At 35.7% G+C, this 13,137-nt stretch overlaps 1 protein-coding gene across 1 annotated transcript in view; it reads left to right on the forward strand.

The window, feature by feature from the left end:
- Positions 1–13,137, forward strand: part of RALGAPA2 (Ral GTPase activating protein catalytic subunit alpha 2) — a gene marked incomplete at its 3' end in the record, with an annotated part of 131,040 nt that overhangs the window by 12,190 nt on the left and 105,713 nt on the right. Inside the window, exons 4-7 of the mRNA XM_081998643.1 lie at positions 6,351–6,408; positions 9,450–9,493; positions 10,430–10,604; positions 11,159–11,274. Coding sequence (XP_081854769.1) covers positions 6,351–6,408; positions 9,450–9,493; positions 10,430–10,604; positions 11,159–11,274 — 393 coding nt within the window. The remainder of the gene's footprint in view (positions 1–6,350; positions 6,409–9,449; positions 9,494–10,429; positions 10,605–11,158; positions 11,275–13,137) is intronic.

Genomic DNA, 13,137 nt, shown 5'->3' on the forward strand with positions numbered 1-13,137 from the left:
CTACTTTTTTGTAAGTTTTCTAGGTCCTGTAAAAGTATTATGCCATCATTGGACTGTGAAAGCCTGGATTTTTTATTGAAGTGTGTTTTTTTTTTTTTTTTTTTTTCTTGCAGCAACAGATACAGATTCCTCGGACACTGCATTTTTTTTTTTTTGCAGACCAATCGTTTTGGTGTAATACATAAATAAATTTCTTTTCATTCTCTATAATAATGCTTTATTAGTTAAGAACAGCCACATCTCTTATTCTGATGCAGTCATAAAAATCATTACATTGATTTAACATGTTCACTGTATGAAATATTTTATTCTTAGAACTTTTCAGAAACTCTTTTCTAATGTAGTAAAGCTTCCTAAACTCACAGTAGCCGCGACTGTTGCTGGAAGTTTTTCAGATACTGTCAGTGTAGCTCAGGTCTCACTGCAGTTTTGTAGATAGCTGAGAAAGTGGGTTAGGTATTCCCACCTCCCACAGATGATATGTATGCTGAAAGCTTCTCAGTATGGATTTTTTTGCTTGTTTATTCTTTACCAGTGCACATTAATATAACAAAGTGCCCTTGTGTGTCACAGGTCCTTCTTTATAAAAGCATACTGTGTTTTTCATATAGCTTGTACAAACAGGCTTGTTTATGCTGTAGTCTCTCAATTTCTGTAAGTCCATGTTTTGTGTGGAACTTCTGGTTTCTTGAACTTGGTGAAAATGTGAGCGGTGTGAGTCCCTGGGTCTGGACACAGAGTAAGCACAATTTTTACTTTTATTCTTTAAGAATGTACAAAATTATAACTCTGGAAAAGTATCTAATGTAACTCTTACTGGCCTTGCTGTGATTATGCTTCTAGACGCTTTAATCTGTCAAGCGTAGCCTTCCCCATATGCCTCTTGCCCTGCTGAAATGAGGAGAGGCTAGCTGTGGTTATAAACAGGAATAGGCAGAGCTGTTTTGACCTTCCTTTGAAGTTCAGCAGCAAAATTTTAATGTATCATTCCTAGGTCTGATTTGGAGTATCCTGAGTATGTACACAGCAGGTGGATTTAAATATTAAGTGGATGTAAAATAGAATATAAGTGTGTTAATAGCATCTGCAGTATTTGGATTATACATGCTCAAATTCATGGTCTGGTCTGGCTTTTGTGTAACACTAAGCATTTTTCCAGAGATAATAATCAATGAACTGTTAGAACTTGCCCAACCATACTTTGGGCTTTTTATTTTGTAACAGTAGCTACTGGTTTTAATACAGTATTATTGTCCTTAGAAACACATCTAAATATAAACTACAAATGGCTACATGCTCAGAAGATTAAGATGTGGTATAAATCCATTGAAACGTGGATTAGTCTGCTATCAGAATGTGAATGTAACAATTACAGAAGCAGCTGTATAGCCTAAATTTATTACTGCAGATGTGCACAAGTTACTTGTTCTGCAAACGCTAATGATAATTCAGTATAGGTTTATAATTTGCTATAGTCTGTTAGGAACCCTTTCGAAAAGTAGATTACAGGCCATACGCAGTAAATACACTGCATCTGTCAGAGGAACATCTGTTATGGTGGTAGGTGACCAGATAGCATTATGCACTGTCGCAGCTTAGGAACATACACTGCTTTTTTAGTACTGCCTAGTAATGCACGTAAATATAATTTTTAAATTGTATAACTTTGGTTCATTCTAGATTAAGATTGCTGTGGATATTTTTAAATATCAAAGTCTTCCACCACATTGTAGGTCTACTTTATAGAGACTACTGTGTGAATTAGCAATATTGGTTAAGCAACTAATTTTTAGCAGGTCACTTTCAATTTCATAAAAACCTGCATCAGTGAAACTTTCAGTAATTCTGGATCCATGAGTCTCTTAAAGACCTTAGTGTCGTGTTGCTGTTTTTTATGAATGTGCAATAGGATGTTGTTTTATATCTGTAGCATTTTCTTAGGGCGATTTGCTTATCTTAGGATGTTGCACCTAATTACTTGCTACATTTTTAATAAAACCAAGTAAAATTGAATTCTGCAGAAATAAATTGTGTATTGAAACTGGCCAATGTGAAAAGTACTTGTAAAATTCTTTCCAAGGAATAATCAAGTCAAGTTATTGCTGAGTTCTTATTGTTGCAGGTCCTGATTTCTCATTTCTTGGCGTTATCCCTTTTATTTAACTTCCCCTTTATTTAACTTTCTTGTTATAATTTGCATTTTCCTCATGTCTGTACAGCTCAGTGGCTTGATTTCCCCATCTGCAGGTTATCTTACACTTGAAATCAAATTACCATTAAGAGTCACATCTTGAAATTCAGGTTATAGGTTCTGTTACAGCTTTTCAGTTGGTTCCCTGTGCTTACTGGGATTACCAGTTCCACTGTTTAACCTCGAGTCTTGTCACACAGACTTGGTTGGCTGATTTCCAAGCTCAAGAGAGTAAAAAGGACTTGTTTATAACAATAAAATTGCTTAAAGCCCTTCTTTCCTACACATAGAAAATTACTTTTTGAACTACCTACAGTTTGTTCTGCCATAATTCTGATTGGTTCATCTATTATTGCTCTTAAAATAACATTGATGTTATTCTTACAGCATTCTGTTGTAAATTCTAACTATATGTTGCATATGTTTGACTTCAGAGATCTTACTGTTTAATACAATGCCTAGGGCAAGAATAAGTATCTTGTGTGCTTTGGGTAGACATTTTCCCTCAACAAATAACTGTAAATAATTTATTAATGTAATAGATGGAGTATCCCTTTATTTAAATTGAACTTCTGCAGGCATACTAACTTCATCGGGCTCTTGGTTTCACCCAAATTGGTGAACAGTAGTTGGAAAATTTCTAAATTACTGCAGATTTTAGGAGTTGAACATTCTGAAACTTTTTTGGAGATACCACTGAACGGTACTTGAACATAGAGGCACAGGAGAGCTATTCTACATTTGACTTGGCTTAAAGCAGATCTACTTGCCACTGACTAATAGAAACTCTTTGCCGTGTACAGGTTGTATTGAAAAAGCTTTTTTTCCCTCAGAATCCATTTTCCTGGAATGAACATTATTCTGAACTTGTAATTGACATTGCCTCCGAGGGCATGTTCAATCAGCCAGAACACATTTGTTTTTGTTGTTGTTTAATAAGAGACTCTGCATGGCATGTTACCAGGCAGCTTCTTGTAACTCTGGAAGGCAGAACAGCAATGCTTATCATCTCGGTTTTGTGTAAGTTAAGCTGGAAAACGTTCAGGCTGTAGGGATCTTCAGTTTAATATTTGATAGCAGCCTTCGCTTTCTCTGTGTCCTACAACAGGGTAGCGCAGCACATGTTAATCGGCACAAAGCTAGCAATCATGATACGATTCAACAAAAATAGACGACTTTTTAAAAGACATTGCGGTATTGGTTAAGTCAGAGTGAATTTGTTGAAATACAAACCTTAGTATTTTTTATTTTCCTTTGATAAAAGAGAGGTATATATCTTTCCAAAACAGCATCCTGTGTAAACTAAGATTTAAACTTAACATTATTCCTAGTCATGCAGGAAGTCCAGAAGAAAAAGAACTATGGATAATCAGTTAAAAGAACTGACAGATACCCTGATGTGTTGATCAGTAGTAATACCTAATTTCTATTTCAAGTGTGCTATAATGGATTACCATATAGATGCAGCAAAGCACTAAGCATTAAATAGATCTATGTGTTTTCTGAAAAAGGAATATTATTTCGCACTGTGGGGTTTCTTAAAATGTTTCTTATTAGTGTACTGTGAAACTAGAAACAAGATGTCACTAGCCAGTTTGGTTTCCCAGTGGTATTGCTAAAAGTCTAGGCTGGAGTAGAAGAAACTATCATTTGTTTTATAGGAATAGCAATATGTGGTTTTTTTAGAACACCGGGGGTTGGGAGGGTGTAGAAAATGTTATTGGAAACGCTAAGTTGAAAGGACAGCTGGAGCTTGTTCATGATTTACGCAATCTTATGTCACGCTGACACCATCTTAGTCTGGGGACTCTAATGCATACATGTGAAAATTACTAGTAAAAAGGTGTTCTAGCTGTAACTTTGAATTAACTTGTTTTTCTTCTGGGCATAACCTGAAGTTCACTAACACTTGAAGGCAAAAGTTGTTAAGTTCTTTTCCAAAATGGGTCTTTATCATGCAGCTTTGGGCTTGCCGTGGGTGATTGGTCTAAGGGCCTGCGTACAGGCCAAACTCTACATGCAGACTGCCACCACTCTTGCTGTGACCTGAAGTATTCATGATTTAGGTTAGAAGCTCCTTTCTGCCCTGTGCCAAATTAAGTAAAGATTAATGACAGAAATAGTCTTGAGAAGTGGTGGGCTGCTAGTATTTTAATATTTAGATGGATAATGATAATTCTTTGTCTGGGGATCTTGCAATCTGATTGGCAGAAATGTGGTCCTTAACTAACAGGTAAAGCCCAAATGTGAATCATGGCCGCATTTTTTGCCAGTTAGATCCTTCACCCCAAGCGCGTTCTTCTTGCCCATGGACGGGGAGCTAGACCTCTTGCCACCAGCTGCCTGCTCCTTTAGTCCCTGCTGCCATGATATCCTGGGGAGGGAGCTGTAGGAGTAACACTAAAACAAAATACAATGAGAACATAGAATGGATGTGCCCGATTTATATTTTTATTCTAGGTAAGCTTTTAGAAATGCCAAGTACTGTTTGGGGAGCATGTGCTGTGGTAAAGATGTGAAGGAAGACCAGTCTTTCTGTGTGACCTGAGGTCTAGTTCCCTAAGTCTATGAACTTGCCATGACTTCCATCTTCTGCCATGGAGAAAAGAATGTTCCATTTTCAAAAAGACTCTATTTTGAGTGTTGTGTATAATTTCTGAAGCACTTTGTTGTCAAAAATAAAGTCTGTCTTACTCCATCTCTAGAGCATACTGTTTTTAACAGCAATAATGATTCATGTGTTGGCTGTTTCTGAAGGATTGCCTAAAATGTCAATTCTTGCTTTCTTGGCTGTGACGCTTTATTTCCTCTCGTGAGCGTTTATGTGCAAAAGACCAACAAATGGGTCAACATTGCTTAAATGACTTGTCATTCATTTTGCATCCTGCATGTAGTATTTCTGAAACCTTAATGGCATTTTGTTGTGCAGAAGTTTGTTCCAGTGATTTTGTTTGATAATTACAAGGAGCTCTGTTAGTAATTTGTAACATTGTTAAATTTAATTTTATTTCCAAAAGTAGATGTTGAAAACTAGTTTCCCATTTAAATATGTCTTCTTAATTTCATATATCAATGGCTGAGAAGTTGTAACATCCAGACACATTTTTCTGTGAAACCATGTTTGTTCTCTCACTCTTTTTGAGAGGCTGAGCAGCAGTAAGTTAGCTGTCCTGTACTACTAATACACCAACTTGCTGAGCCCTAGTCTATACTGCTAATAGTTTTAAAAGGAAAAAAGAAAAAAGGTATCGTGGAGTAAAGTCCCTTTAAAAGCCGTACTTACCCAAGTAAGGGCCCCAAATAGTTTTGATTTGTCCAGATTATTTAATAGCATTACCATCCACTAAACTGACGAAGAACAACATTTGGCAGCCCCAACTGTTCTTTGCAACTAAGGTTATAAGACTCCTTTCAGGAAAGCACTTAAGCATATGCTTAAATTGCTTTGCTTTCTTGGTGCCCTGTAGCATAACAAAACTAAGGAGGAATGGGTTTGACCACAACCTCTTTCTTTGTTTGATCCGCCTCTGTTAGGATCAGTCCAAAACTGCAGAGGCGGGCCACCACATATTGTTCCACATAAGTGCTTTATTAACTGTGTGTCCTGTGAATTAAATTAGTCTAGCTTTGTGTAATTTGGCTCTGTTTCACTCACCAGCTGAAAACACAGGTAAATCATCTAACAGTAAAAATAACTGCACTGCTGTTCATCTCTGTCTTAGCTGGGAGATCAGACCCCATTAGCTGATGAAGACAGACCTAAGCCACAGAAGCTCAAAATCTGGACTGTATCAAGCTAGCAGTACCAGACACTTCAGAAAAATGTAACCCAAAGTGAACTGCTTAGAAATCTGTAACTTCTTCATTAGAAATCAGTTTATATTCTGGAATACTAGGGTTTTGGAAGGCAGTGGGAAAGGGAAGGTGGTTCATGACAGTATCGTGGTATTTATTCAGGAGCATTCCAAGTATCTTTCTGTGTAACAAGAGAGTAAAGTAGTGGGCAGCAGTCCTTACTATAATAGGTATTTTGCTTTCTATTGTGTTCTCTATGTATATATTACCATTTCCTTTATGTCTTGTGTATTAGTTTCTCTGTATCCTCTGAATGAGCCAGTTTATTATGGAAAATTTGACTATTTAGTTTTGTTTCCTGCAGAAAATATTGCAGCTACTACCTGAGAGGATTTTTTATCGATGGCATTTTCGCAGTATAGGTAAGAAGGAATGGTTTAAAAACATTCTAGTACAAATAAAATCAATGTTTTCTCTAGTCATTTCCCTGGTTCTGCAAGTCCTGTTAACCACAGAATCCCTTAGTATTGCCCATACACAATAATACTTACATATGAGACTTGAAGCTGAAAATTCTTGAAGCATATGGAAAATCTTTTTAGCTGCTGTAACAACTCTGTGTGTTCCTTGTTTTGTGTGGGTTTGGTTGCCTGCTTTATTTTTATTTTGCACGAATGCTCTTTAAGTTTTTATATTCTTGGATTTACTTGGGTCCTCTTCCTTTTTTTTCCTCTTTCATGTGCTAGAAGCTATCTAGATGATGGGGGTTATAAACCAATACACTTTTTTCTAGTTAGGTCTCCCTTTATATTCACAGACTGACACCAAAAATTAAGATTGAGGAAGGTTGTGGAATCCGTATGTGACTCTCTTGCAAGTTTGCATTATGATAGTCTTTTGCAAGTGATCATATATGAGATGCCTGTATAAATTCCTAGTACTAAATATTGCTCTTTGCCTAACGATAGATTCTGTGTTGAACTCCATCCTTGCCTCCTCCTGGTACTGTGAATAGGTGTCTGTTTGGTAGCTGAGCACAGGCTGTGCTAAACTAAATCTAAACCACGGGACTACTGCAATGAACAGGAGCTTAATTTCTTTGCTGATATTTCTGTATTTTCTGTGCAGCTTAGTTCATTAATATTTGTGAAACAGTTGTCACACTATTTGTGGGAATTAAATGAGGAGTTTCTGGTTTAGAGCTGGGATAGTGAAGGAAAGAGATTAAGGACAAAAATATAAACTTTTTAGTAGCTGTTTTTCATCAGTTTTTCTTTTAATGAGTGGTCCACAATTTTACTGGCCTTTATAAGTGGAATTATGAATATACCGTATTTCTGCAAGTTTGGCCCCAGCTGTCTTTCACTGATTCTCATATAATGAAGTATTTGCCAAGCATCACATTTGAATGTTGGCCATGACAGACACAAGATACCTATGGATGGCACTCACTTGGTCAAACCGAGAGGCTATCTGTTCTTTCCCCACACTGCTGTGGTATTTACTGTGCATATTCTGCCTTCTAGAACAAGGGAAGGAGCAGGAGGAGTCTGGCAGAGAGAAGTCTTGGAGTTAGTAAAGCTCTGCTTTTTTTAAGTCTCCTGTCTGTTCTGCATGCTTTGTGGGGCAGGAATTCTGCGGGAAAAGGCTTCACAAGCATGGAACTGAGGGTTGTGTTGCAACACATGCATAAAAAAAAAAGAAGAAAACTAAGTTGCCAACTTAGTTAAGGCATGCACTTGGAGTGCTTGGCTTAAAGCACTTAATGTTCTTCTGCTATAGTTTTTTTCTCTTAAGCATAAAGATAATAGATATCTAACAGGCTTGGTTTAATCACTCATGAACTTTGGAAAACTATGATGTTTTTTAGAAGTTTTCTTATAGTTTGTATAGGACTTTCAGCTAAATTTTAAAATCTGAATTGACCATTAATGCTGTGGGGGAAAAAAAAGTTTTATTGGTTTTAGTTTGAAGATAGTTAACTCTTCAATGATTTAAATATTCCCTGTGGCCTACAGTGCTTATATAGTGAATGTTTTGACCTTATGATCATATACAGGAGCCAGAAAGCAAAATTTATTCCTCTGCTCATTTGACCAGATTGAATAAAGTTAAATGGGTGCAGAAATAATTGAAAGGTGACATACGTTTATTTTGATAGTCAAAACACCTTGAAATCCAATGAAGTAGTTTAACTTGATAATTTTATCTGAATTAAACATCTTTGATTTATCACTACTTTGAAAATTCTGCTTCTGAATGCTACCAAAGTGGTCACAATGTTTTGTTTTGCTGTTTGTTACAGTAAATTTTATGCTGCTTTGGGTGGGTTATATTTCTTCTAAGTGGTATTTTTTTGTTGTTGTTTGGTTTGATTTCCAGCACTATTTCATCAGCTGCCATGTTTTACATCAGAACAATGAATTTGCTGTTGCAGAAGAAATAATGAGTGGAAGTTAAATGTCGAGGGAAGGGGCTGTTGTCACATTTTCAATTAGCACTGACAAAAAGAAAAGGAGACATCTGCTTGACCACTTCACAACCATTTCATCTGAATTAGTCCAGAACAAATTGGTTTTAGTCAGTTGTTTTATAGCTTACATTCTTTATATTTATGCTTCTCTTGAATAGCCATATTTGGATAACTTTTTAGCTGTGTCCAATAAATGAGCTACAAAATTTGGTGGTGCAATTATTTACAGCTGTACCTTGTGGTCTGCTTTTTGCTTAATGTTCATGTGCATCAATATGTATTTGCTATATATGTTAATAATTTCCATTTAATACTGTGAAATGGTGAGATCTTGAGGGAAGGATCACATTTGAGGAATGTAAATAATTCACAAATCCAGGAGAGTAACAACTGAGTGCTACATCATGTTATTTTTCTCAGAATTGGATTAAAAACGTTTTTCACCTGGAGCATTTGATATATAATCTCTCTCTGATTTTTAGGTCGGACATTTGAAGTTAAGGGCAGTTATTTTGATTTTGGTTTTAGAAATATCAGGCTACTTTGCAATTTTAATAGTTGTGGTTTATAGACTTGAATGTAGTATAGATTGCTAGCATCTTTTCTTAGCATTATTGTCAGTATTAGTGTATTTGAATGCATTAATCCTGCAGGTTTGACTTCTTGATTTCTCCAAATCTAGTAAGTCAAAATTTCCTCTAGCTATCATATTTTTAATGAAAATAATCTAAGAAATTGTCATCTGACTAAAACCAAAGTAACTCACTGTAAAGATACATTATATTTAATCTTGTAACACTGATGGTGGTGGTGGTAGTAAGTAGGTTCACTTTGGGTTTTTCACCCCACAGTTTTATTTTTCTTAAAAATCAGCGCAGTAGCCACATAGTAAATGGCATTAAACTAGCCTTTTCTTTTTTTAAAAAACATTTTGGGGGAAAGCGACCATCTTAGTATCTGATATGTGCCTATTTAATTTTTCTAATCCAGGGTCAATTCTGAAGAAACTTTTGCACACTGGAAATTCTCTCAAGGTATTTCTCTTTGATAATGTATTCATATTTCTTTTCACTATAATTCTAATTTAATTATAATGAAGCATATTACTTTACGGTTGTCCAATATCAGTGTTTTTCAGATTGTTAGGCTTTGTAATTTTACTTGTCTGCCTTTTAATCATAAATGTAATTATTGTAATCCTAGATTATTTTAATATTCTTCAGTCGTTTTGCTGTTCTAATGACCTTTGTAAAGTTAACCGGGAGAGGGTGTCGATATATTTTGCTTAATACTTAATTTTTTCGGATCTCTCTAGCATTAAGTATACCATATTAAACATACTGGTTTCTTGTTTGCCAAAGAGTTTAAAATCCATTTTTCTTTTCCTAAGTATATTGATAAAATTAAAATTTTATCCTGTTAATTAAAAAAAAAAAAAAGGTAAGTAAACTTAGTAAACTTACTGAATACGCTACCTTGGGATTTGTTCCATCTCAGTGTTCATGAGGATCTTCTGATCCCAGTGATGTTGAGGACAGTAGCTTGCTTTGACCTCTGTGGGACCAAGATTTCAGTCTGCGTAGGGCACCGAGTATTGGCAGCTCCCTGCCTGTGCATTACACTTGCTGTTGTACTTCCAGAGCCCCTTTTAAGATTGAGTCTTGAGACTAGCCAAGATGCATTAGGTGCCAGGAGCTGGGGGAGTGGAACTAGAACTTTCTGGCTTCTCATTGAAGTTGGAGTGGTAATGCTGTCTCCTTGGAGTGCCACTGCCTTGGGTACAGCTTGCTCCCACCTTTCTCTGCTCGTGATTAAATGAATAATGTGATCACTCTTGGTATGATGGAAAGACTCACTACCACATCACTGGGACAAAAGTACTTGTCCTGCATTTTCTTAACTATTTAACCGTGGTACTGTGCTGACAAATTTGTTTTAATATATTTTTTTACAAAATAATCCCCTTGTAGATAAGATGTGAAGGAATCCGACTGTTTCTTCTCTGGCTTCAAGCACTTCAGACTAACTCTGCAGAAGAGCAGATATTAATATTTGCATGCCTTGTGCCTGGCTTTCCACCCATTGTGTCCTCACGAGGTCCCTGTACACTAGATAACCTCATTAGTCCTCCTAATTCACCAGAGGGTGAGTAAATGAACAGTTTCCATGCGGGGTGTGTATTGCCTCCCCCTTCCACTAGGGTCGTTGTGGAGCCATAGAGTTTCTTGTGGGGAAGATGTCATTTGTATGGATGATACTATTTGTCTTTAATTCAGAGATGTAGTGAATTTGTAAAGCTATTGTATTTGCACCTGTATAGCCTTCTGATCTTGTCATTCTGAGTTCAGAACAGTTGGGTTTTGTTGCTTCTTGTTTTTTTTGTTTCTTTGAGATGCAGCTGTATGAACATGTTACTGCAAAATAAGTAGGTGTGTAGATTTACAGTTAACTGGTTAACCTGCAGTGATTGCTTGTGTTAACCCTTCCAAACTGCAGTCAATCAGAGGTCGGTGCCATCCTCGATTGTGTGTGGTAGAACTTGGGGAAATGCGGGAAGCCCAAGCAGTTGCTGGACTTTGATTTTGTACAACTTAGTAGTGCAGTAATGATTGTTTTCAAATCAATCTTTTTATAGGAAATCTCTCTTATTTAACTATTTTCGGTTCTTCTGTGTTTAAAACACTTTCTTTTTATTTTAGCTAAGATTTTTCCAGAAGAAATAACGCCACTTTTGCCAGCTGTCTCTGGAGAGAAAATTGCTGAAGACCAAACCTGCTATTTTCTTCAGCTACTGTTAAAATATATGGTGATTCAGGTGGGTGCGGAGGATATATGTTTTTAACTATCCACATTTAGAGGAATGTACTTTTGGTAGAATATTAAGCCTACACTGTATCTATATGGAGCTTGTTTTGCCCCTTCTTGGGAAGAAGCTGTCTTCTGCACTTTCTTATTCTTGTTTTTAAAAGGAAAACCAACCCAAAGGTATTTCCTTGTGCCATTTTTGGTGAAAATAAGAAGTTTTTCACACTTGTGATAAGAATTAATGAATGTTATCCAAACTGTCAGGATAACTGACTAGTTTTTATGTGCTTGTGGTTGCATTTAGAAAATTGATATGGGGTAAAGATGCAGTTTGTTCTCTTTGGACGCATTGATAGCTGAAAAGACATGTAAAGGACCACTGGAGAAAGAGATAAAAAAGGAGAGAGGGTTTCTGAGTTGTTTTGTTTTGTTTTTTTAAAGGATGCAAGTAACATGTACATCAAAAATTTTAGTTAGAAGTAAATCAGATTAATCTGTACAGGAAAGAAATCAAGATAATGTATGTATTTAAAAAGTACAAATTAAGCAACATTTTAAAAATAAGTGGAAACTGTACAGACAACGAACATTAAAGAGCTCAGTGTGTAAAAAAAAAAAAAAAAAAAAAAAAAAAGATAATGAAATACTTTGAGATATATTTTTCTTATACCAAAAGGCAAGACCAAAATTATATTTGGAAGGGGTTTTGTCATCTTGAATAAATGCTTTATTTTGAAAAGTGGCTGTATGAAATTATCAACTTCCTACATGTCACTCTTTGTTTTACATATCAGAGTTTCACAACACTTTAGTTAAAATATTTTCACTGTTCTTTTTGTACTCTTATTATGTGCTTGGGATCTAAAAAATCTGACTGTGCTATAAATACATTGCGTTGTGGTTCATCGACATTCATTTATTTGTGTTGCTTGGTAGATACGAGCATAGTTGGGCAGGAGCCTTCTTGCTACAGACAAGAGATGAGATTAAAATGATCTGATGCAAGGGCAGAATGATTGCTCAGAGCCAGAACGTAGAGTATCTTCAAGAAAACTTAGGTCTGCAACTAGATAGAATTTAATATGAGTCAGTTTGTGTACATAACAAATAAAATGATAAAAAAACGCAGCAGTCTTGTTTCCAAGCTCTACGTGTGTATTTTGCAAAAGTAGGGCATTGCAATTTTTAGAGATTTGGAAAAAGATCTAGTACAGATTAAAGTAAGAAAATGTTTTTAAAAGAAAATAAATTAAGAAATCTCACATGACTGGTGTAAACAAGTCAGTTTTTCTTTACCTTAATAGATTATCGACTTGGATATAGATTCAGTGAACTTAATGTGCTATATACAGTTGGACAGGCTTTTCTAAGAGCTTTTACTGCAAAAAAAAAAAAAATTAAGAATCCTGTAGTCTTTTGATGTTGCTTAAAAAAAAAAAAGGTGGGTCTGAATTTAAAGTATGTCAAAAGATAAACGCTTTTAGTGCTCACTTGAGTTTCACAAAAAGAGAAGTATTGTAGCTTCTACTTTTACCTCTTATTTGAAATAATACTGGATTTTCTTATACAAATAAAGAAAGCACACCCATATTGGATATGTGCAACTTACTCCTTATGGAAGGTGTTTTAATATGAAAAGAGCAACTCTTTGTCAAAATTTGGCACAAACTTCCAAGAAATTGTCATTCAAACTGTTGATGAAGAGCAACCTGAGCATACATGTATGACACTTTGGTGTTGATCTATGCAAGAATGGAAGACTACCTTTAAGAACAAACTTAGATGTCAGTCTAACATGGGCATTGAGTATGTTTCTAATGAAAAATATATTTGTGATAAAAGAGTAACTTTGACTAAATTTACAGGTAAGAAG

The sequence above is a fragment of the Phaethon aethereus genome (genome assembly GCF_964289735.1).
Source record: "Phaethon aethereus genome assembly, chromosome: 3".
Lineage (NCBI taxonomy): Eukaryota > Metazoa > Chordata > Aves > Phaethontiformes > Phaethontidae > Phaethon > Phaethon aethereus.